This window comes from Lampris incognitus, chromosome 14 (assembly GCF_029633865.1).
Source record: "Lampris incognitus isolate fLamInc1 chromosome 14, fLamInc1.hap2, whole genome shotgun sequence".
NCBI lineage: Eukaryota > Metazoa > Chordata > Actinopteri > Lampriformes > Lampridae > Lampris > Lampris incognitus.
Window position 1 is genome coordinate 33,430,623 of NC_079224.1, and position 26,123 is coordinate 33,456,745.

Sequence of the window (26,123 nt, forward strand, 5' to 3'; positions counted from 1 at the left end):
TGCATGCGTGCGTACATGGATGCCTCAGTGTGTGTGTGTGTGTGTGTGTGTGTGTGTGTGTGTGTGTGTGTGTGCGCACGCGCATGTGTGTGTGAATGAGAGAGAGCTGGGAATGCTGGGAAATCACAGATGAATCAATCAGTTGTTATCGGATCAGCAAACACTGTGGGAGGGATAGGCGGATGGATGGGTGGATGACGGATAGATGGATAGCTGGTTGCTTGGATAGGCAGAGGGGAGGAGAAAATTCAGTCGGCTCAGTGTTTCTGTGCCTATGCACGTCTGCTGTGCGGAGATAGATGGCTGATTGAACGCAGGGGCCATGTGCATTAATGCGTGTGTGTGTATGTGAATAGGAGACGGGGGACAGGGATTGAAATAGGGAAGGGGGTGCCGTGTTAACCATGGAGCTGCCAGAACAGATGGGAGATGGGTTAGGGCTGCAGGGAGGGCTGGAAGGCCGACTATGAGGCCCGGTAGGGCTTTTGAGAGGGTCGGAGATTTAGCTTTGGGAGGACAAGACGTAATTTTCCATGTTCTCAGTCACAACATTTCTCAAATAAAAGATAAGTCGTATTGCTGTACCAACTGAGTGATCTCTGATTATGACTCATCTAAGTAATTTAATGGCCATTTTAAGAGTGATGGTGCTTAATTATGATCGATAAGATTTTAGTAATTATACCCTCCCCATCCCCCCACCCTCGTCATCCCACTTGTCTCTTAGCTGGCTTGGGCTTTGGGAATTGGGAACATATGACAGATAGCTAGGCTGGGATTAACGATGTGTTGGGATATTACAGAGTCGGCCATCGCTTCGTGTTTCGCTTGGCTGAGGTTGAGGACAGCCCTGACGGGCACGGTCCCTAGCGGTAGGGTGGTCGGGTTTAGGCACGCGATTTGGTTAAGTTGCCAAGCAGGAGTTGGATGGGCTTGAATTTACTTTAAACTGAAAAAAGTTGGTGTTCGGGGTTGAGGGTGGTACATTTTTGTAATTTCACAACAGTGAAGTCTTATCGTTCAGGTGAGACATGAGCAGATGCAGCAGAACCGGGGAAACTATATGATGGAAAAACACAACAAGGAAAACTGTATTACAAAAACAACTGCACTGATGGGGAATAAAGTCAACTGGAACAGACCCGATAAAGAAAGTGGAATCGGATTTAATGACATTGAACTGTAATCAGCAAACATTCCAACCATTTCCGGGTACATCCCAAAGAGGAGAGTCTGAAGCTGATGGGACTCCGACACATTATTTTGATGCACTAAATTGGGAATGGAATAAATTCATGTGTGTGTATGTGTCGAGGTGGGTGCATTGGTTTTTGTGTTTGTAAAGGTGTCCCGCTGCTGTGGGAAAAAGTAAATAAACCGAATGTGGGAATACAACTCTCATCCCAGTATAGTGCACGGAAGTGAATCCTGTGTTTCTTCACGTATTGTTCTTTACGTTGGCACAATGCCTGCAAGAAGAAAGGCAGTGATGATGCTTTGGGGGGGTGTGTGTGTGTGTGTGTGTGTGTGTCTGTCTGCGTCTGTTTGTTGGCTTAGCACCCGTCTCTATCTCCCCAGCTGATTAGGGGTTAATGGCCAATGAGAGCAGGCAGTACTCTGCGTTCTGATTGGACAGCTAGCCTCTGTGTGGGCGGGGCTGCCACCGAGTGACAGATGGTGTACAACAGGAGGGGGTAGTGTGTGTGTGTGTGTGTATAAGGGGACTGTAGAATGACACCATGTACAATGGTTTTTCTTTTCTGGCATCTTGCGCTGTTCTCCTCCGTCCTCTCTTCGCTCTCCTCCAACATGTTGGTGTCGGTGTGTGCTGGATTTCACGTTTCACACATCCGTATTTTTGCATACGCATAAATTTCTATTACAGCACGTCTATTCAAACACACAATTCCTGATGAACTAATTCACCTGCCATCTCCGTGAATTTTGAAGAGCTCGGCTAGCAACTGGCAGCAGGGCAACAGACAATTTTGTGTAGAAACAACTGTGGTTTGTTGTCTAAAGGGATTAGCAATGGGGAAACTGCTAGGCTAGACAGGTAAGGTAACCTTGCTAACCTGAGTATCAGGTATTTCTAGATGGGGGGGTAATGTAACTGATTTACAAAGATGTTGACGCACACACACACACACACACACACACACAGCTCACACAGATACACACATCCGTGCACACTCCAACTAACCCATATTAATACAATGACTTCTGCAAACAGACACGTGTGCATGCAATGTGCACATGCACACACACACAGGCACACACACACACACACACACACACACACACACACACACAAACACTCAAAAGCACACACAGGGCCATGTGTTTTCTGCTTATGATCAGACCAGACTATCATTGTACTTGGCAGTATTCCCAGTCTCAGTCCAGCATGTGCACAACTACACACACCCATGCCCCCCCACACACACACACACATGAATGCATGCGTAATTCACCTTTGTTTAGCTGATTCACTCCCCCAACAGCCGTAGTGCACAAGAACACGGAGTGTCTGTTTGTGTACAGGAGAAAGATATATGGAAGATGTTTGGTGACAAATGTCACTACAAAGTTAGAACAAAAGAAGACACTGTAAAGGTTGTCTCACTGTTTGTATGAGAGTGTGTATATGTCAGAGAGAGCAAAGTGGACGGTGTCTTTTATCAAGTGTCACTGCATCCCCATCTGCTTGAGTACCAGCACTTCCCTCATCCTTTTCACACACACACACACACACACACACACACACACACACACACACACACACACACACACACAGATAAAGACAGAAAGAGGATCTCCCCGTTTGCTTGGGGAGACAGCGGGGGAATAGGGAGAGAGCAAGGGTGGGTGAGGAGGCAGATAGACTAGAGAAGCAGACAGATTGAAGGACAGACAGAGACACCAGAGGAGGATGGAGACAGTGAACTGGGCCTTCAACACTTTAAACTTGATTGAAGCTGAAAAGAGCAGCAGAGGGAGAGTTGACAGCATCACAATCAGCTCCAGCGGCCCGGCTGACAATAGAGCTGACCCTGCCGACTCCGACAGAGAGGGGGAGAGGGCGGCATTCCTAAGGAAAGAGTTTGTGTGTGTGTGTGTGTGTGTGTTTGTGTGTGTGAGAGAGAGAGAGAGAGAGAGAGAGAGAGAGAGAGAGAGAGAGAGAGAGAGAGAGAGAGAGAGAGAGAGAGAGAGAGAGAGAGAGAGAGAGAGAGATGGAGACGCTCCAAAGAAATAAAATGGAATAATGGAAGAAAGAGTATGGGGAGGGGATGGAGAAAGCTATAAAGAGGGGTGGAACAGATAGGGTCAGTGGGAGCAGGTGATCTAAAAGAATTAGGAGGACCCTTCATGTCTATCACTGGCAGATGCCTGCCTCTCTTTCTCTCTCCCTCTCTCTCTCTCTTGCTCTCTCTCTCATCCTTCCGTTGTTGGAGTCTCGCCAACTGTCATCATCAGACACCCTGGTTTGTTCCGTCTGTCAGTTGGTGCTGCTGTCCTTCCGTATGTCTCGGCTTTTTCCAACTCCACGTTCGTTTGTCCTCCCACTGCTCTTCTTCATGGCTGAGGTTTTTTTTTTCTTCTCCTCTTTTATTAAAACCATAATGAAAGCAGACATGGGCACCTGAGGGTCCCTGGCAACTAATTTGACATCAGGGTGTATGCATGGGTACGTGCGTGCATGTGTGTGTGTGGGTGCGTGTGTGCGTGTATACTGGTGATTGTTGCTTACGAGGGAAAGTGTTGAAGGATTTAGCCAAAGAAATGGCTTCACACCCATTAGGCTTATTAGGCTATCTTTTCACCCTGTCAAGAAATTGTGTGTGTGTGTGTGTGTGTGTGTGTGTGTGTGTGTGTGTGTGTGTGTGTGTGTGTGCATTTGTATGTTTGCAAGATTCACACATTTTGCCCCCCCCCACCCACGCACCCTTTTACCATGCCACCCCTATCTTTCTTTTTTCTTTCTAAATCACCCTCTCCATCTTGCTCTCTAGCTGCAGCTGTGAAAGCTGCAGCTAGGTTGCTGTGGTTTGGTATGATACAGTAATCCGTTGTGTCCACATACACAAATGCACAAACACTCGTGCACGTACACACACGCACACACCTTGCCTCATAAATAATTGACCCGTCACAGTGAGACAGCAGGGCAGACCTTCTAGCAGATACGCTCTCCCCTCTATCTTTCTCTCCCCTATTCTGTTTTTCTTTCCAGTCATCTCCTCTCCACCCCACCCCTCCACCCCCCTGTCTTCTCCTCTCAGATTTCTCTTCCGATCTCGCCGCTCTCCTCTGTCTCCTCTTTGTCTCCGTTCCTCTGTCCTTCGCTGTATTCTTCCGTAGTATCTCAACCTTTGCATGAGAGGTTGGAGTGCTGCTAGACCCCACAAAATATCTGAGCAGGAAATAAGACCAGTACTGACTATGTATGTCACGTGAAGTTCAGGTAATTTGGACTACATTTCCTTTTCATCATCAAACCTGTGTCTTAAACTTCAAAATTGAATGATGCGGCGAGATCGGCATCTTCTGTTATCAGAACCCACTTTTTACCAGATGAAGATGAGCAGCTTGATTTTTGTCAGTCCACATTTTCATGCTTTGCACATAATATATCCCTTTGCTTGATTTATCAATTTTTTGGTCAGTCGTGGGGCTATGAGACATTGTCATTCCATGGAAGGTAGTATTAGCTGTCAAAGATCATAAGTACAAACTCGTACCATTGCAGTCCTCTTCACATTAATGTAATGAGACTCATTGGTCACTGTCACAGACCCCTTTTGCGTTTTCATTCTGTCACTCGGTGAAAGGGATTTGAAAGCAGGTTTTGTCGCACATCGGTCATGGCGTGTTGCATGCACATGCACGCTCACGTGTGTGTCAGTTGATTTTTTTTCTTCCTCTAGCGTTCCTACCAGATAAAAGTCATCCATGGCCACAGAGGTTGAGGTTGATCTGTATAGCCTACGGTCCACACACACACACACACACACACACACACACAGAGGTATAGAGAGAGGAAGAAAAAAGATAATCCACTTTAGAAAAGGTGGGTATCAGGTGGCATCATGCCTAGTTGTAGACATCTCATTAAGGTGTATATTGTACTGTGGGTCCCATTATCTTTGCACAGACTCGTGTTACCCTGGATGTGCTCCTCGCCCCTTTTCACTTCAGTAGTCCACACGGTGCAAAGGAAACTAGCAAAATAAACATAATTGGTTAGCCTACCTAAATCAGGGATACAAATAAGTTAGTGGTTCTATTAAGACCCTCTGTGGAGGTGGTTTTAGTATTGCCTTTGTGCATGCTCAGTAATCCAGGTAAGAAACTTACCTGGTTAGTTAGTTGGTTGGTTTTAGTATTGCAAGCTTTAGCAATCTGTTATTGTTAGACAAGCTTCAAGCCAGGATCTCCTGATAAGGAGATATTTTACTTTCAGTATTTTGTGTTTTTATGCCTTCTTTTGAGATGAAATGAGTCAAATATACTACTATGTTTGCTTCTAACCTGCATTAAAAAATGAAAAAAAAAACCAGCACTGTGGGTCTTTTTGTGTGCAGCCAGTCAGCTGGATGACAACACTCTCAAGGGTTTTTCTCAGACAAATTTCTTGCAAGGCATTGTTCATCTAAACTGAGAGATTTAACCCTCCTCCTCCTTTTCTTTCTCCTTCTCTCTCTCCTTCCGCCTGTACAGGTTTCCACCTCAGTGGCACTGTAACAGAGCCCGCCACGTCATCAGAACCGGAGGTGACCCACAAGGTGGCTATCAGCTTCGACCGCTGCAAGATCACCTCTGTCACCTGCGGCTGCGGCAACCGGGACATCTTCTACTGCGCCCATGTGGTGGCCCTCTCCCTCTATCGCATACGCAAGCCTGAACAGGTATTAACCGCTGTTCATATACAGTTAATATCAGCAATCTGCAAAAATCGTCATTGCCTTGACACTGGAAATACATAGGCAACAAATTAGCGTGCCTTGGAAGGTGTGCACAGTTTCACATTTTGCTTTGATTACAGCACTAAGTCTTTCTGGACGGGTCTCTCATTAAGCCAGCACAGCTGGTAGAATGCAATTTCATTTCATTGTTTGCAGAAAAGTTCAGACCCCTGTAAATTGCTGGGTGACCTGTGCACACTCCTCAATTGAGGCACTGAGATTTTCTAAAGGATTAAGGTTGGGCTCTGATTAGGCTTTTTAAGAATACCGTGTGTCTTTTTACAGCCATTTTGAGGTTGATTTGACTCAAACCCTCATTGTCAGATTCTAAGGTGAATTTCTAGAACCTGGGCTTTTTTTTTTTTTTATTGCTGATGTTGAATGATTTCCTTCAGAAAACATGTACCGGAGCTGTTGATTATCTCTGCTGTAGCGTGACTGCCATCCTGCTATACTTTGAACCATACATATCTTTTGTTATTATGACCAAAGTCGTGACTAAAAATGGTCTGTCTCGGTTTCTTCAGAATGTGACATTTTTAGATGTCCGGGTGGCATGGTGGTATATTCCATTGCCTCCCAACACGGGGATCGCCGGTTCAAATCCCCGTTACTTCCGGCTTGGTCAGGTGTCCCTACAGGAACAATTGGCTGTGTCTGCGGGTGGGAAGCCGGATGTGGGTATGTGTCCTGGTCACTGCACTAGCGCCTCCTCTGGTCGGTCTGGGCACCTGTTCAGGTGGGATGGGGAACTGGGGGGAATAGTGTGATCCTCCCATGTGCTACGTCCCCCTGGCGAAACTCTTCACTGTCGGGTGAAAAGAAGTGGCTGGTGACTCCACATGTATCTGAGGAGGCATATGGTAGTCTGCAGCCCTCCGCAGATCGGCAGAGGGGGTGGAGCAGCGACCGGAATGGCTCGGAAGAGTAGGGTACCATTGACTGGATACAATTGGGGAGAAAAAGGAATGGAAAAACAAAATAACAAAGAATATGACATTTTTCTCAGTGTTGGTGCCGATTTAAGGTGTGACTAGATGCTTTGTTAAGAGAGGTGATTTACGGTATGTGTTGCCATCATAGCCCACCGCCTAAAGTTTTTTCCGAACACACAAAATGGCTGTTAGTTTGACAGAGTGACCAGAATTGCAAATGGTTGTTTCCAGTTTCCTGGAAATTTACCCTATAAGTTTCCTCCTAGTCTGGTCATCCATGTAGGAGGAATTGCTCGATCCAAGAAAGGTCCTTGTGGAGCCATTTTCCACCACCTCTTCATTATGACCTACATTGTGTTGGAGCATATTTGTGGTTTTGAAATTAATCATAACTCCCTTTTCTTTTCTAAAACTTGGAAAAACATGAGATCACAAAGTTTCAGCATTAGCTCCTTGTCGCGTGTCTCTGCTGATGCATCTATATTATCTAAGTTACAAAGAGCTGTTTTTAATGGATATGAATATTGTGAAATGTTAATAAGATTTAGTCATGGTTCGGAATATTATCACTGAATCTTCACACAACTGCCACCCACGTGAACTGATGTTTTGTTTTCAGTTTTAAACACATTGTTAAAAACGATTAGTTGGTTTTTGACTCTCCTGACGATACACAAGGGGACCAACATGAGACCATGCAGACTGTGATATTATTTTTCTCGGTCGGGTGCAGGTGAAGCTGCGACTGCCCATCTCGGAGACTCTTTTCCAGATGAACAGAGACCAGCTGCAGAAACTGGTCCAGTACCTGATAACGGCCCATCACACTGAGGTGCTGCCCACTGCACAGAAACTGGCAGACGAGATCCTGTCCTCCAACTCAGAGATCAACCAGGTTCACGGTAAGGAGGGAGAGAGAGAGAGCATGAGAGAGAGAGAAAGAAAGATGTAAAGGTGTACTGGATTGTACAATGTCTGTCTGACACAATATTCGTATGTGTACAGTCAACGGTGATGGTAATCATGAAATAAGTACACATTCTTGACACGAGTGAAATTATCTGCAAGTGGCGCAAGAAAATGTTATTAGAAATATCTCAAATTAGCATTATGAGACTTGAAACAAGATAAAATACCTTGGTAAGTTTACCTTCTTTTTTTGCAGCTTAAAAGCCAAAAATCCAGAAAGTTACCTGGTGCCGCTTTAATTTATTCTTTTCCCCACAAGAGTAAATTTCATAGGGTCCTCTATTCTCAGCACCCAAGGGCAAATGAAATCTATTAAAAGTCCATGCTGTATTTTAAATAATGCATGATGTCAATTTGAAAATGAAGTTCTGTGCTGAGGCCCAACTCCTTGAAAGTGAGCCATACGGAGGTGCTGTTGATCCGACAGTAAATATATCCCCGCTGCGACTGCCTCATCCCAAAATGGCTCAGACCTTGAACCTCATGCAAAGAGACAAGGAAAGGAGAGATGAAAGATGAAGAGAAAAACACTGAGAGGAAAAGGAGTGGGCGAGGAGGGGAGAAACAGAAGTTGCATGGGGGAAAGGACAAAAACGAGACAAAACCTTTTTCAGAAAAAAAAAGAAAGAAAAAAATAACGTTCTATGTTTCTCATTCTCCACATCATTCTCACTCGGTGTTGACATTCTCCAGCTCTCCTGTCCAGGAAGTGTGGTGCTGTGTTTCCTGTCTGTGTTTGACAAGTCGTGATCGCAGGGGTTGAAGTTCAATCAGCCCTTGGCTTTAACAATTCAAGAGTCTGGCTTTGATGGAGGGATGTGGATGTTTGCCGTTTTATTCCTCCAGCCAGTTGGCAACTCAACTGTGGACTTTCCTCAGCTTGCTTCCTGTTAGATCAAAGGAGTTTTCCACTTTTTTTTTACTGAATCTACATTTCCCTATAGTACTTATATTACAGACATGCACACACACACACACACACACACTGTGCAAAACAGTAGGAGAAGAATAATTTGTGGGTTTCCCCCAGTGGAAGATAATACTTTGGGTTCCCCCAGTGGAAGATAACACCAATTGATATTGTTAAATAAGTTCAGATTAAGTTTGATCTAATGCTAATTGGTATTCAGAATAGTCACGGTAAAAAAATAGTAAAAAATTATACAGGGAAAATTAATGCATCAACAAGCAGGTTATTGTGTGAATACTTGTCAGCAATAAGCTTCAAAGTTTTGGAAATGAGAACGATGGTTCAGACCTTCTCTCATCATCAGCTGCTTCTCCGGGGTCGGGTTGTGGTGGCAGCAAGCTAAGTAGGGCACTCCAGACGCCCCTCTCCCCAGCAATGTCCTCCAGCTCCTCCTGGGGGATTCCAAGGCGTTCCCAGGCCAGAATGGACATGTAGTCCCTCCATTGAGTTCTGGGTCTACCTCGGGGTCTCCTCCCAGTTGGTCCTCCTGGACCAGTCTGCGATGCTGTAAGTTGGCACGCCCCAGTCCCCGCCTTTGCTTGCCGCCCGGCCTGCATTGCACCCTACCCCACCCCGTGGGTGGTGGGTCCATGGGGTGGTGGCTCCATGTTTTTTTTTTTGGCTGGGCCGAACCGGGCCCCATGGGCCAAGGCCCAGCCACCAGATGCTTGCCGGCGAGCTCCCTTCCCAGGTCTGGCTCCAGGAGGGGGCCAGACTAGTGGCACAAAAATTAGCATGGATATGGAAGGGGAGAGGAAAAGTCTAGGCTCCTAATAACCATGTGTTATGGATCTTTGATTAAGATAATATAGGGCCGTAGGAGCAGCGAAATGATCTGGGCGAGCTGTGTAAAAATCAGCTTCATTTCTCATATGGTCAGCGGCTGTTTGTTCTAGAGGTGATAGCTGCTGTAGCGTGGGTCAGAACTAGAAAGAAAGTGACTGAATGAGGGAATACACTTCTCCAACTGGTTTACATTAACTTTGATGTGGAGCAAAGGATGTCTGTGTTAGATTTGAATTGTGTTGCTGTGTTCAATCCCAGTCTTATACATGTTTGTTTTAGCATATACATATGTTTGCCATCCAAATAATTCTATGCATGAGTGTGTGTGTGTGTGTTTGTGTGTGTTTGCCCCATAGCTAATTTATGGGTGTGTGTGTCTTTGTGTCCAGGTGCCCCGGATCCAACTGCAGGGGCAAGTATTGATGATGACAACTGTTGGCACCTGGATGAAGACCAAGTCAGAGAACAGGTGAAGCAGTTCCTCTCCCAGGGAGGATACTATGGCTCCGGGAAACAACTCAACTCCATGTTCGCCAAGGTACCGAGGACTTTACGCCATCCTAATGCTGAGCAATAATGAGACCTTTATTAGCTTGATAATCTTAGGGGAACTTTACACAATACCAATATATATATATCTGATTACATATGCAAAAATGAGGGGTGTCTGGGTAGCATAGCGGTCTATTCCGTTGCCTACCAACACGGGGATCGCCTGTTCGAATCCCTGTGTTACCTCTGGCTTGATCGGGCATCCCTACAGACACAATTGGCCGTGTCTGCGGGTGAGAAGCCGGATGTGGGTATGTGTCCTGGTCACTGCACTAGTGCCTCCTCTGGTCGGTCGGGGCACCTGTGGGGGTGGGGGTGGGGGGGACTGGGGCTAATAGCGTGATCATCCCACATGCTATGTCTCCCTGGTGAAACTCCTCACTGTCAGGTGAAAAGAAGGGGCTGGCAACTCAACATGTATCGGAGGAGGCATGTGGTAGTCTGCAGCCCTCCCCGGATCAGCAAAGGGGGTGGAGCAGCGACCGGGACGGCTCAGAGAGCGGGTCGATTGGCCACGTACAACTGGGGAGAAAAAGGGGGGGGTTGTGCAAAAATGACATGTTTAGGAATACAGCTGAGGTTCATCACATGCAACTGTCTGCTAAGCTAACTTTTAAGTGATACTCCCTCAAATATTTCATACCTCATTCTGTGAGAAATTTTATGCAATAGATTCTTGTTATTAATTCAGCAACTGATTTGGGAGTCATGATTTGTCAATAACCCGAAATTCATCCCGATAAAATACTATTCAAAGACAATAATAGACCGTAGTATTGAATTATTGCCCAACCCTACCACATCCCTACTTACAACTTCCCTACCTTAAAATATAACAATAATTATGTCCATGCATATTCAGGATTCAGGTGCCACTGTCAGTGTTTGTGAAGACAGAGGGAATGCTTTTGCTGTCTGCATAAAACGAGCTGAAAGGCGATGATAGTTGAAATGTTTGAAATAAAATCATTCATTCATTCATTCATTCATTCATTCATTCATTCATAGTAATACACGACGTCTGCTCAACATTAGCAATACTCTCTCGTTCTCTCCAGGTGCGTGAGATGCTGCGAATGCGGGACTCCAACGGTGCCCGGATGCTGACACTGATCACAGAACAGTTCATGGCTGACCCACGCCTGTCGCTATGGAGACAGCAGGGGACTGGCATGACGGACAAGTGTCGGCAGCTCTGGGATGAACTGGGTAAAGATCCAGCCGAAGATAGTACAGTACAAAGTAGAGCATGGACAAGTGTTTAAAGGACCATACCGGTGTTTTCGCATGTTTTAGGTCATTCACTACGAATTCTGTAGACCATTTTCGACCATTTTCCAGTCAAGTCAAGTTTATTTGTATAGCTCACATTCACGAAGTAGTCCCGAAGGGCTTTGCAATCAATACAATATCCAACAGTATGTGACATACAACAAAGCAAGACGTAGTATTTTTTTGATTTTTGAATGTGGTTTTCCTACCTTCCAGGGAGCAGTTGGTTTCCATTCATTGTAGTACGGTATGAAAATCAGCTTGCAGAGATTTGAAACTTGTGTCAGATAGGTAATCCATCACAGTGAAGATTCTGTTGCCATTATTTATTTATTTATTTTTGTCAAAATTATGTTATTGTGGTGGGATAATTCATATGAGAGTGCAGATGGATCTGAGAAGACCAGTGTGTCACAACACAACACAAGACACCCGTACACCAAACAGATTAAATGGTGTCATCAGAAAGTAGTTCCACGAAAAAAATTATTTACAAACAAAAGTGTAAGTTTTATAAATGAAATTCAAACTTCCATGATCTCGTCATGGTGAAAGAAATGTTAGTCAGAGAAGCAGAACATTTTAATGTGAGTTTATCATCTGAACATTTGAAATAAAGGTGCAGTCTGCAATTGATGCAGCACAATGGCTGTCCGCCCCACTTCTGCCGTTGTTTTGGTCAAACGCGGTAAACGTTGTTCGCTTCATTACTTGGGAATGAGAAAACCGACCAATTCCGCATCACTCTCGATCCTTTTTGAGTCTTTCAATTGTCTCCATTTCTCAAACAAACACACAATGTTGACCCAATGGCGAGATATTGTTGTCGGTAGGGCGTTTGTATCGTCGCAGTACTCCACGTATTCATGGTGGCACGTGCATTTACAGATTGTGCCTATTGTAAAGAAAATGGGGAATTGGGGTAATTATTCAATTATTGGGTGGCGCAGTGGTTAGCATGGTTGCCTCACAGCAAGAAGGTCCTGGGTTCGAACTCCGGGGTAGTCCAACCTTGGGAGTCGTCCCGGGTCATCCTCTGTGTGGAGTCTGCATGTTGTCCCTGTGTCTGCGTGGGTTTCCTCTGGGTGCTCCGGTTTCCTCCCACAGTCCAAAGACATGTAGGTCAAGTGAATCAGCTGTACTAAATTGTCCCTAGGTGTGAATGTGACAGCCCTGTGATGGACTGGTGACCTTTCCAGGGTCTCTCCCCGCCTGCTGCCCAATGACTGCTGGGATAGGCTCCAGCATCCCATGACCCCAATTGGGATAAGTGGCTTAGATAATAGATGGCTGGATGGGTAATTATTCAGAAATAAAAAAAAACTATGAGATGGTTTGGAAAATGGTCGGGAGTAATTTAATGTAATCAAGCTCATGGTAGACTTTATTGTCCCATAGGGAAATTTGCCTTGGACGTGCATGGTGCTTTTTGAAAACACACAATAATACATTACACATCAAACATACATAAACCATACATAAATATCCTGTACATGCGTATAATCTGTCCCAAATACCATCTGGCCCAAATATAATACTCCAATACTGTACAGCAGTATTAACTGGGTATAGGTAAAGCATGCAAAATCATCAGTGTGGTCTTTTAAGGAGACACATGAGGCACCAGTGGATTCGAGTAGCATTAATGTTATAACAGCTAGGTGTCACATGTAGACTTCATCATGAGTTAGTTCTTGATTATTTTCAATAATTATTATTGGGCAGCACGGTGGCCCAGTAGCCACCGAGGTCGCCTCACAGCAAGAAGGTCCTGGGTTCGAACCCTGGGGTTGTCTAACCTTGGGGTCATCTCAGATCGTCCTCTGTGTGGAGTTTGCATGTTCTCGTGTCTGCGGTGGGTTTTCTCCAGGTGCTCCGGTTTCCCCCACCATCAAAAAGACATGCGTGTTAGGGTTAATACTCCTGTCTGCCCCTGACCAAGGCACGGTAAGACGAACTGGAGTTGGTCCCCGGGTGCTGCACGGTGGCTGCCCACTGCTCCATAAAGTATATCAAAATCAAAAATCGAAAAAAAAAAAGAAAAGACTTCACTTCATTAGTTGTTCACCAACCAGTTTTTCAGATGAAGTGTAAGGGCTGGGGCGACTGAAGCATCCAGCCTGTCAATTAGACAAAAAAAGTCTGTCATGCAGGTGGATTATCAATTAGGCAAACAGCCTTCTTCCAGTCAGTAAACTATTAGGTCATCCAGCTTAGTCATCCAGTCAGCAGACAGTTGCCTTTTTCCTGCTTGGGCCTCTGCTCTCCACACAGAATGAGTGATAAAGGCCTTGGATCAATACGGCTGCTCAACTTCTCTCCAATCGATGTCAGCATTTATACGGTCGATGAGTCTAGAGAGAGGCACCACTGCTTAATTTTTAGACGGATCTTGCCAGAACAGGATCCGTCTCCTCGCAGTTTTGAGCTGGCTGCAGATCTCACACCTTTGGTGGCCAGCAAAGTTAATTCTTATATACTATGTTATTGTAGTCCAGGAAAAAAAAGAGAATAGCAGGGTTGTTTTTTTTTTTTTTTCATTGACCTCCCTCCAAAACACTGTCTGTGAGGACAGGTGATGAACTTATTGAGAGCTAGCATGGTGCTCATGACATAATTACATAAACACACATCTAAGAATGTACTGTTTCTGTGAAGGTGAAGGGTAACAGCTGAGATGTAATGCAGGGGTTTGAAAGATCAAAAGACAGTTGTGGGGGCATCCGGGTAGCGTGGCAGTCTATCTGTTGCCTGCCAACACAGGAATCGCCGGATCAAATCCATGTGTTACCTCTGCAGACACAATCGGCCGTGACTGCGGGTGGGAAGCCAGATGTGGGTGTGTGTCCAGGTCGCTGCACTGGCACCTTCTCTGGTCAGTTGGGGCACCTGTTCGGGGGGGGGGGACTGGGGGGAATAGTGTGATCCTCCCACGTACTATGTCCCCCCCGCTGAAACTCCTCACTGTCAGGTGAAAAGAAGCGGCTAGCAACTCCACGTGTATCTGAGGAGGCATGTGGTAGTCTGCAGCCCTACCCAGATCGGCAGAGGGGGTGGAGCAGCGACCGGGATAACTTGGAAGAGTAGGGTACAATTGGGGAGAAAAGGGGGGAACCCCCCCCTTTTTTTCTTTTTTTTTTTTGTGGATCTGATTATGTATGTATTTACTGGCAAATGGTTTGGTCGTCCACTCTGGTTAATGTGTGGCAGCTATTACATTGTGCAAGGCAACAGTGGCATCTACTATGTGGCATCTATACCAGAAAAAAACTTTGTTTCTGTGTATCCTGATGTCTGACTCCATAATTTCCTCAGGTGCACTGTGGGTATGTGTGGTACTGAATCCCCACTGTAAGAGTGAGGAGAAGACTGGTTGGCTGAAGCAGCTGAAGAAGTGGGGGGACATGGATGTTTGCCCGCTGGAGGATGGAAACTACGGAAGTGAGCTGCCAAACATTACTAACGCCTTGCCGCAAAGCAACCTAGCACAGGGTCAGTACACACACACACACACACAGACACACACAGACACACACACACACACACACACACACACACACACAGACACACACACACACAAGCTTAGTCAGTCAAATAAGAAATAAAATAAATGGTAACTGCATTTTTATTTGCCAATGGCCAAGCCCTAATATTTCTTGATAGATGGACAATGTGACTGGCGTTTTCAATATTGTTGATATTCACTTCAAAATAGATTAACCTTAACCATGGAATTTAATTGATCCCGAGAGTGACTGACTCATAAATTCACACACTTGCTCATACTCATACATTCATGCACACACACACATCACACACACACACACACACACACACACACACACACACACACACACACACACAGAAAAAACATGCAGGACTAGATTATATAAAGTTAGCAAACAGGCACTTAACAGGTTTAGCCCTTGAGCAAGAATCAGGAAAGCCTTTGACTTATGAAGAAACACACTCTTTTCTAGAGGTCAAGATATAAAATACCTGTTATATATTATTCTGTTGTGTCACTCATCATCCATGTCATGCGCTCTCTCCAACAGATTCCCTATCGAGGCCGAGGCGGACGGTGTTCAGCAGGGCCATGGAGGCCTGCGATCTGCACTGGCAGGACAGCCATCTGCAGAGAATCATCAGCAGTGACTTCTATGTGTCTCCTTCATACCAGAGAGAAGGGGAGAGCCTACTCTTCAATCCGCAAGGCCTACCACTCTGGCTCGGTTAGTAGACTTACAAAGAAATATGAATAGGATCATATATATAATCCAGTGAGTCAAGTAAATTCTTTATGAGACAGTACAAGCCTGTTTCATGCCATAAGCAATCATCAGCTGTCAATTAAGTTACACGGTTCCTTGATTATTTTGCTCCTTATTTGTCGAGCACTTTCCCTACCGTTGTATGTTTCTTTTAACAAAGTTTTATATATATATATTTATATATATATATATATATGTGTGTATATATATATATATATATGTGTGTGTGTGTATACTATATATATGTATATATATATGTGGGTGTGTATATAACCATATATATAACTATATAGTATATATATATATATATACACACACACATACACACACTTTTGCATGTTCGTATGTATGCATGTTCAAACATATTCATTCATTGTAGTGTGTCTGCTGATTCATGTACCCAAGTGTGCACCACTAGAAAAAAGAAAAACTTTTCCAACATGAACTAAGATTGTTCTCTGTCAGTTGCATATACAAACACTGTGTAATTCCACTGAAAGCTGCTAACACCCCTCTCTGTCTCTTTCTCTCTCTCTCTCACACACCCACCCATGCGCACACATGCGCGCGCACACACACACACAAATTCTGCTGATATTGAGGCCAGTATCTGCAGTAAGCAGCTTCCAGCTAAGATCTGTCAGATTCTGCAACTTAAGCCAGCTATCAGAGACACACTGGCTTTCTGCTGAGATTGCACTCCGTGTGTGTGTGTGTGTTCCATTTCAAACTGCGTCACGGTTTCTTAGTGTGTGTGTGCGCATGCGCACACACATGCATGCTGTTCTTGTGTTGGCCCCTCCCCTAATGCTGTCCCATCTCTTCCTCTGTATCTACCTTCACAGATCACGTGCCAACGGCGTGCGCTCGGGTCGACGCATTGCGCTCCCACGGTTACTCCAGGGAAGCCCTGCGGCTGGCCGTCGCCATCATCAACACACTCCGCCTCCAGCAACAAAGGCAGATGGACATCTACAAACACCAGAAGAAAGGTAGGATGCATAAACAGATTCTAGCCAATTTCATAACCTTCCCCGCCTCTTTTCTTTTTTCTTATTTCTTTTTCGCTATTTATCTTTATCGTTCTCTCTCTCTTTACCCTTACTTTGACTGTGTTGTAATAACGCTGTTCATCCTACAGCCTATTTAGATCCATGGTTCAACCATTTTCTTTAGCGAGTAAAATACACAAACATGGGGGCATGTGGGTAGCATAGCAGTCTATCCCATTGCCTACCAAAACAGGGATCGCCGGTTCAAATCCCCGTGTTACCTCTGACTTGGTTGGGCATCCCTACAGACACACTTGGCCTTGTCTGCGGGTGGGAAGCCGGATGTGGTTATGTGTCCTGGTCGCTGCACTAGTGCCTCCTCTGGTCAGTTGTGGTGCCTGTTTGGGGGGAGGGGGAACTGGGGGTAATAGTGTGACCCTCCCATGTGCGACATCCCCCTGGCAAAACTCCTCACTGTCAGGTGAAAAGAAACGGCTCGTGACTCCACATGTATCGAAGGACACACATGGTAGTCTGCAGCCCTCCCCGGAGCGGCAGAGGGGGTGGAGCAGCAACCAGGACAGTTCAAAGATTGGGGTGATTGGCCAGGTACAATTGGGGAGAAAAAGAGGGGGGAGGGGGGGACTTAAACGTTCGAACTTACTGTTATTTCCTCTCTCCTATTTTCACATTCTCTTATTCTGCTTCTCATTCTCTCTTCTTTCCCCCCCCCTTTGTTTCAGAGTTGCTGCAAAGAGGGGTGACAACCACCACTAACCTAGAGGGCTGGGTGGGCCATCCCCTGGACCCCATTGGCTGTCTGTTTACCACCCTCACTGAGACCTGCCGGATGGATGACGACAGCACCATGGATATAGGCGGTATGTGCAACCTCCCATATTGACAATTTTTTGTGTTCTTTTTGTCAGATTGAATTCAGTGAAATGTGCCTCTTTTAGGGATTAAAGATGAGGAAGTAAAGTGCCAGGTAGATAAAAGGTAAAAGAGGGAGGGTGTCCGAGTAGCATAGTGGTCTATTCCGTTGCCTACCAACACGGGGATCGCCAGTTCGAATCCCCGTGTTACCTCCGGCTTGGTCGGGCATCCCTACAGACACAATTGGCCATGTCTGCGGGCGAGAAGCCGGATGTGGGTATGTGTCCTGGTCGCTGCACTAGTGCCTCTGGTCGGTGTTCGGGGGGGGGGGGGGAATAGCGTGATCCTCCTATGCACTACGTCCCCCTGGCGAAACACCTCACTGTCAGGTGAAAAGAAGCGGCTGGCAACTCCACATGTATCAGAGGAGGCAGAGGAGGCATGTGGTAGTCTGCAGCCCTCCCTGGATCGGCGGAGGGGGTGGAGCAGCAACTGGGACAGCTCGGAAGAGTGGGATAATTGGCCGGATACAATTGGAGAGAAAACAACATCTAATTGCGAATTGCTAATTTACTATTATCCTGGTCAAAGGGAATTTGGTACTGTTGCATAGTGAACTGGAGTGACTCAACAGACAAGACACTCCAAGTTCTTACATCCAGACTAAGCCCTATTGTACCACAGAGAACCATAAACAACCTGAGTATGAATGGAGTGGGCAGGACAGCCCTGGTTATATAGGACACACCGCTGTGTGTGAGAGACAGACAGACAGATAGAGAAAACTGTGTGTCTCTGTGCTTCTTCATGTGTAAAAGAGGGGAACCAAGACTGTGTGTGTGTGTGTGTGTGTGTGTGTGTGTGTGTTTGCATGCATTTGTATGGTTTGTATAGAATCCATCACCATTTGCATTGCCTCTTTTGCACCATTGCCCGATGCAACAGAATAGGAGTTAGGTTTGGCCATTGTTACAAGGCCACAGGGAGCTATTGTGAGCTCAGAACACAGACAATACTGACCACTGCCACACTCATTCAGCTGTGTGTGTGTGTGTGTGTGTGTGTGTGTGTGTGTGTGTGTGTGTGTGTGTGTCTTAGAAAGAGCATATGATTGTCCTGTGTTGTTTGGGGACTTGAGGATGGATTGGTATGATTACACAGTGTTTTTGTGTGTCTGTGCGTTAAAGGGAGAGTGTTTGTAATTGTCTGTGATGAACTGGGAATTGTGGATGAAAGGCAATGAATGCTGAAGGGTTTGTGTGTGTGTGTGTGTGTGTGTGTGTGTGTGTGTGTGTGTGTGTGTGTGTGTGTGTGTACGCGCAACCTGATGTGTGGCCTAGTCACTCCTTTTCTGCCTCTGGAAACATCTGTTCTAGGGGGCTGGCCCAAGCTGAAGGTCAACCAATCTTTATCCACCATTCATATTGATCTTTTTAAACTGGCCAATAGGAAATAACCTTGCCAAAAACAGGAAGGAGACAGCAAAGGGGTGCTAAATCTCTGAAAACATTTTTCTTTCTCCATCCCCTGGATTGGTTCGCTCTCCCTCCATGCAGACTTGAGCACACGTGTGCGCGCGCACACACACACACAGTGCCCAGTATTAAACAGGATTGAGGGGATCATTTGCTCAGAAGGATTTCAGTAAAATGGTGGGGTCTCAGTCCATATCAGCAGATGTTAATGTTTTTCTCCCCTTCTTTGTGTTCGTGTGTGTGTGTGTGTGTGTGTGTGTGTGTGTGTGTGTGTGTGTGTGTGTGTGAGAGCATTTGGAAGAGAAAAAAACATAAAATCTAGCATCATCTGCTCTTGAGTAATAATTTCCATGTTATTAAGGCAGCTCTGTAAGCAGGCATTTTGGATTAGCGATCATCTAATCTACAGAGTATTAATGACATATGTCAGGCCGCTTCAATTAACTTTACTTTAGCTAGCTAGCTGTGCCTGGATAAAAAGTTGTGATTTCCACCAGTTCTACTACTTTCTAGTTATTTTGGATTAAACAGTCTCACTCGTTTTATACTTCATTTTTCTGTTACCCACTGATGTCGTATTTTCTGGTTTTCTTGATCCCATCCCAGTTAAATATTAATTGACAGATGTAATTCAGTTAAAGTAAAACGAAATTTTCATTCTGTGTGTTATCAAGTTTCCCTCATATTAACATTGGTGAGACCACTCGATAGACGCCAAATGAAATGAAGATATAATTTTCATTATAGAGAACACGCACACACCAACCAGTTCTTTTCTTTTGTTGCTTTTTTCTTTTCTTTCATCACTGCTGTCTCTCCCCCGACCTCCTCCCTCTTTCCCATCTCAGAAGGTGACCCCAGGCCTCCTGTCTACCACCATGTACCCGTGTGGGGCTGTCCAGATGGCGGGGAGTCATACCTGGCCTTGGCCCTGGAGGTGGCCCTGATGGGTATGGGCCAACAGAGAGTGATGCCTGAGGGCCTTTACGCTCAGGATAAGGTAAGGGAGGTCCGCCACAAAGCAGCCGTCATTCAACATGCGTCTTGAGCTTTTTCCCTGACAAACAAGCACACACTTTCTGTAGTCTGTCTGAATAGGAGAGAATGTGTTGAATATGTACACACTTCTTGGTGTACGGTGGCATTGCCTTTTATTACACCTTAGATGGCTGCCATAAAATTTTATAATCCCATGGTGGTGAATAAAATCAGGGCTCTATGAAATCCCTTTTATTTTTTCCCATATTCCATTTTATTCTTTCCAATTTTTAGGCTTGCCGGTATTATCGTTATTATTTTTTTTTCTGATTTGTCTTTTTACCCATTTTTACTGTAAGAATTTTGTGTAATCCACTTCAATAGTAAAACCAAAAGCACAATGCTTAGTTTTTTTTTTTCATCGTCGTCTTCTGTGAAGTTGGTTGTTTTGACATTTTTGTTTCTCTTGCCTATACAACAACCCCACATGCATTTACTGGCGTGTGCACGTATCGATCCATACACTTAAATGCACAGACACAGAAGCGCAACAGGGTTCCTGCAAGAGAGAGCAACAGATGTTCCAAGGACCAAATTACTTGAAATTCCCAATATGTTCAACAAATTTTGCAATTATCTCCCCCAAATCACCAAATTGTGTGCACTTCCATGTTATATATTATTTTATATCAGAATCATTTCTTTTTGTCTCCATTCTGTGATTCCATCTCTTTTTCCACATCATAGAAATCACAGGGCCCTAAAAAAAAAAAAAAGATTGGGGGGGGGGCAGTGCACAATTGCGATACTAAGTCATGACAGTTTTAATATCGTAGCATTTTCCCTGAATCACAATGCCGAAGCTCAATGAACAGATGAGGTGAAGAGGTTTGATGTCATGATTTCTCTGAATGTTTGAATTTTAATTGTTTGAATGTTTACTCAGAGAAGCAAACTCGTATTTTTTTTTTTTTTTTTTAATTTATTTCTGATTTTCCCCTTTTTTCTCCCAATTTAGTGGCCAATTGATCCCTATTTTAATTCAAACACCCACCCTCGTATTGCATGCGTTCGCCAACTGCATCTCTCCGGCCGGCAGTCTCGAAGGAAAGCGCCTCCCCACTTTCGTGACAAGGCGAATCCAAGCCGAACCACTGTTTTTCCGACACACACAGAGACGCATTCACATGACGAACACAAGCCGACTCCGCCCCCCTCCCGAAGACAGCGTTGCCAATGAGCAAACTCGTATTTTAAGCTCTTGTAAAACATGAATTAAAATAAAGGATTTTGTTGGATCGGTGGCACAGTAGCGCAGTGGTTAGCGTGGTCACCTTACAGCAAGAAGGTCCCGGGTTCGAGCCCCGGGGTAGTCCAACCTTGGGGGTTGTCCCGGGTCGTCCTCTGTGTGGAGTTTGCATGTTCTCCCCATGTCTGCGTGGGTTTCCTCCGGGTCCTCCAGTTTCTTCCCACAGTCCAAAGATATGTAGATCAGGTGAATCGGCCGTACTAAATTGTCCCTAGGTGTGACTGTGTGTGTGTGGGTTGGCCCTGTGATGGACTGGCAGCCTGTCCAGGGTGTCTCCCCACCTGCCACCCAATGACTGCTGGGATAGGCTCCAGAATCCCATGACCCTTGTTGGATAAGCGGCTTGGATAATGGATGGATTGATGTTGGATATTTTATTTGGGGTATTGCAGTTTTCACTTTTTTTTTTAAAGATAATGGGAGATAGAGCCTTAAAAATCGTGATATCTAATCGCAGTATTTGTAATTTAAGGATATTTGAAAAGTCACGTATCAAATTGGCACTAAAATATCACTGTAATATTGAATTCCCATTCCCAACCTAAATACATACACCACTCTTTTGAGTACAGACCGTGGAAAAAATGAGAAAGAAGGGTGGAAAGTCTTTGGGGTACAGGCTTCCTGCACTTTCTCTTATTTTATGTCACATTTGCAAATGAAGGTAACATCAACGCTGTGTGACAACTCTGAACAGTTGTGTCTGTGTTGTGAACACCTTGTAGGTTTGTCGTAACGAGGAGCAGATTGTCACCAAGCTGCAGGAACTGGAGCTGGACGATCTCCTGGTTCAGACACTTCGAAAACAGGCCATCCAGCTACTAGAAGGTACAGTTTCAACACTTGGTGGCGTTGGGCTTGATTTGCTTACCGTGTATATCTGAGAAGGCGTATTTGAAGCCCTCTTGAGGACGACATGACCAAAACTCATGGCTTAATGTGGCCGAGGGCCGATGATACCAAGGGCAGCTGGGGTCTAAAGTAGGATAGATTCTGGACATCCTGACCTCAGAGAGATGGAGATGATGAAGAACTTTAAATTGAAGAAGCCTGAGTCACATTCAAGGCGTTTTCAAACTTAACAACAGAAACAAAATGTCTTCCTGAACAAAGAGTTTCTTTAGCTCGGCGAATGTCCTCGTTTATCTTTCCGGAACTCCTGCCTCCCTTTCATACCTAATTCGCTAACACTTTCAGCTCCCTCCTTTATTTTCTCTCTCTATAAGTCCTTTGCATTGTTTTCTGACCCACAACTAAACCCCACTTTTGCGTCTGTCTCTATCCAGCGGGTCCTTTCAGCGGTCTGGGGGAAGTTATCCACAGGGAGAGTGTGCCCATGCACACATTCGCCAAGTACCTGTTCTCCGCCATGCTGCTGCACGACGCAGACCTGGCGTACAAAGTGGCGCTCCGTGCCATGAGGTGAGCACGCTCGCTCGGTTCAATAGGGAAATCTCATTTGAAGCAAATTGGAGCTTATTACGTTTGAAGAAGCTGATTTCACCCTGCACCTGCGTGTCTTTCCTTCATCATTTTGATGAGCAGGCTAGGTCATTCTGTCCACAAGAACTGTAACCCCGACACCAAAAAAAGAAAACAATATCAGTTGTTTTGGTTTCAATTTGTTTTCCTTTTCACTTTTTGTTTCTCTAATCTTTTTAAATTAATGTATGCAACATTAATCTCAGCTTTTAACAAACAATATGTGACACAATTGTAGCAGTTAACAGTATTTAAAAGAAGCTAAATTAGATTTATAAAATTAACACGCATAACTATTCTGACTCCCTGATCTGGAATTAAGGCTGAAAATACTGGATTAATGTGACGAGACAGTCAAGTTTTAATCATGGAACATACTTTAATTGTCCTCCATGCCGAACCCCTGCTGAAACAACGAAAATGACAAAAATGGACCCTTGTCTTTTTTGCCCCAGGCTGCCGGTCCTGGAGTCATCTGCAGGCTCCGGAGACGTTGGCCACCCCCACCATGGCATCTCCATTGTACCCAGCAGGTACCCGCGCTGGTTCACGCTGGGGCACCTGGAGTCACAGCAGTGTGAGCTGGCCTCCACCATGCTCACCGCTGCCAAAGGTAATGTAACACACATTCCTACACCAACATCATGCGGACTCTCAAACATGTACACCATAATCACAACTACTATCGTTGGATAAGAAAATTGGCACTGAAAGACAGCTATGCAACATAGGGTTGACAGACGGGGGACACAGCAATGTAGAGGACCTCACACTTAAAGAAGATGATGTGTACTGTTAAACTGACCAGACACAGTATAAATGTGTAATTGTTATCTGTATTTTGGGGGCATCAAAAAAAAAGTGCAGTTATCCAGTATACAATGGCATTACAATCATGAAAGGACTGAACATAAAAGGGACGCTTACCGAGGCATGTTTCTATTCTCTGTGATGTTGATGCTGCAAAACAAAGTGACGTGGTTCCACTTGTGACGTTAAGTCACAAATAAACATGTACAATTGTGCTCTTATAAAATCCATCACGGTCCAAAAAAGTTGCATCATTCACTCCCTGTGCCAAATACAATGCAGGAAAATCAAATGCACCTGCTCTCTCTCTGTACACACATGTGCCACATAGACAAAGCAAAACCTTAGTTCATGCTCTCCTCCCCTCAGGTGACATGTTAAGGTTACGGACGGTGCTGGAGGCCATCCAGAAAAACATCCATTCATCCTCTCTTATCTTCAAACTGGCCCAGGATGCCTTTAAAATTGCCACACCTGCAGACAGCCCACCAGATATTACACTGCTCAACGTGGCTATGGAACTAGGACTGCAGGTACTATATATATACATATATATATATATATATATACATATATATATATGTGTGTGTGTGTGTAAAACTTTTGCTGCTGGTATTGAATTGGAGTACTATACAATTGTCTCTAAGGGTTATGCATCTGCTCTCTTTATGTATATTCCCCACCCTACTCCATAGAGAGACCAATAAAAACTGTCCCATTTATGTGTGATTTGTAGGTAATGAGGATGACTCTGTCAACCCTGAACTGGAGAAGGAGAGAGATGGTTCGCTGGCTGGTTACCTGTGCTACTGAAGTCGGTATGTAACACACACCTAATCTATTCCATCACACATACCTAGCTTTGGACAAGGGCTACCCAAAATAGGGACCCTGGGCCAGTTTCCTACTGACTAAACGTTTCACTGCAGTAAATGATTAAACCTTAATTTCTACTCCCATCCTCAGGTCTGCGGGCACTGGTAAGCATTTTGCAGAGCTGGTATACCCTCTTTACACCAACTGAGGCCACCAGTATCGTAGCGGCCACAGTCATGTCCCACAACACCATCCTGCGTCTCAGTCTCGACTACCCGCAGCGCGAGGAGCTAGCCAGCTGTGCACGGACCCTGGCCCTGCAGTGCGCCATGAAGGACCCCCAGAACTGCGCCTTGACTGCCCTCACGCTCTGTGAGAAGGACCACATCGCCTTCGAGACAGCCTACCAGATCGTGATAGACGCAGCCTCGACGGGAATGACCTACTCTCAACTGTTCACCATAGCGAGATACATGGAGCATAGAGGATACCCTCTAAGGTCATTCAAGTTGGCCTCCCTCGCCATGACCCATCTCAATCTGGCATATAACCAGGACACCCACCCGGCTATAAACGATGTGCTCTGGGCCTGTGCGCTCAGCCACTCACTGGGCAAGAATGAGCTGGCTGCCATTATTCCCCTGGTGGTAAAAAGTGTACACTGCGCCACAGTGCTGTCAGACATCCTACGGCGATGTACCATGACAGCGCCGGGCCTTGCAGGCATCCCTGGGAGGCGGAACTCTGGGAAGCTGATGTCGACGGACAAGGCGCCCCTGCGTCAGCTCCTGGACGCCACCATCTCGGCGTACATCAACACCACGCACTCTCGGCTGACGCACATCAGCCCACGGCACTACGGAGAGTTCATAGAGTTCCTGAGCAAAGCCCGGGAGACATTCCTGTTAGCGCAAGATGGGCACATTCAGTTTGCCCAGTTCATAGACAACCTGAAACAGATCTACAAGGGCAAGAAGAAACTCATGATGCTGGTCAGGGAGCGCTTCGGCTGACCCCCCGCGATCTCTCCTTGACCACACCCCTCCCTCACAGGGACCTTCCTCTAGGGAACTAGTATGACTCATTTGTTTCTATTTAAGTTTCTTTTTTTTTTAATTCCTTGTATTTTTACTTATGTTTGAGCCATTTGACGACAGAGTCTTAAGTTTTTGTCCTGTTCTACTTCTTTGAAACTGCAAAATGGGGGAAATGGTATCGTTTTGCAACAAAACAACAACAAAGAAGTATAAAGCTTTTTTTCCTCCCCCAGCTAGTAGTGAATCTAGTCTAAAAAGTTAAAAGATTGTGATGAAAAAGCAAAAGGAAACTATTGAAGTGGCACGGGCTGATGTTGGAAAAAAAAACCAAATGATTTTGTTGTACGGGGTACTTACATGAGCTAAGGGATGTTTTCTGCTGGGGTAGAGAATAAGTGTTTTCCAAGGAAGAAGGAACATGTCATTCCAAAAAAAAAAAAAACCACACACACACACACACACACACACACACACACACACACACACACACACACACACACACACACACACAGAGGTTGTAAAACACACACAGTGTCATACCTCGTCTGTATTATATGTCAGCTTTAACGTCTCTATCAAATACGGCCTCTTGTTTCGTTCAGGGCATCTTAGAATAGAGGGGTC

The 26,123-nt window shown here is 45.3% G+C and overlaps 1 protein-coding gene across 1 annotated transcript in view; it reads left to right on the top strand.

The window, feature by feature from the left end:
* The window catches only part of zswim5 (zinc finger, SWIM-type containing 5), a 59,258-nt gene extending 33,387 nt beyond the window's left edge, over positions 1-25,871 (top strand). Inside the window, exons 2-16 of the mRNA XM_056293234.1 lie at positions 5,722-5,909; positions 7,635-7,803; positions 10,016-10,164; positions 11,237-11,387; positions 14,766-14,942; positions 15,509-15,685; positions 16,570-16,716; positions 17,460-17,597; positions 19,916-20,067; positions 22,080-22,182; positions 22,641-22,776; positions 23,292-23,449; positions 24,016-24,179; positions 24,383-24,464; positions 24,613-25,871. Of these exons, the coding sequence (XP_056149209.1) occupies positions 5,722-5,909; positions 7,635-7,803; positions 10,016-10,164; positions 11,237-11,387; positions 14,766-14,942; positions 15,509-15,685; positions 16,570-16,716; positions 17,460-17,597; positions 19,916-20,067; positions 22,080-22,182; positions 22,641-22,776; positions 23,292-23,449; positions 24,016-24,179; positions 24,383-24,464; positions 24,613-25,475 (2,954 nt within the window). The 3' untranslated portion in view covers positions 25,476-25,871. The remainder of the gene's footprint in view (positions 1-5,721; positions 5,910-7,634; positions 7,804-10,015; positions 10,165-11,236; positions 11,388-14,765; positions 14,943-15,508; positions 15,686-16,569; positions 16,717-17,459; positions 17,598-19,915; positions 20,068-22,079; positions 22,183-22,640; positions 22,777-23,291; positions 23,450-24,015; positions 24,180-24,382; positions 24,465-24,612) is intronic.
* The last annotated feature ends 252 nt before the right edge of the window (positions 25,872-26,123 follow it).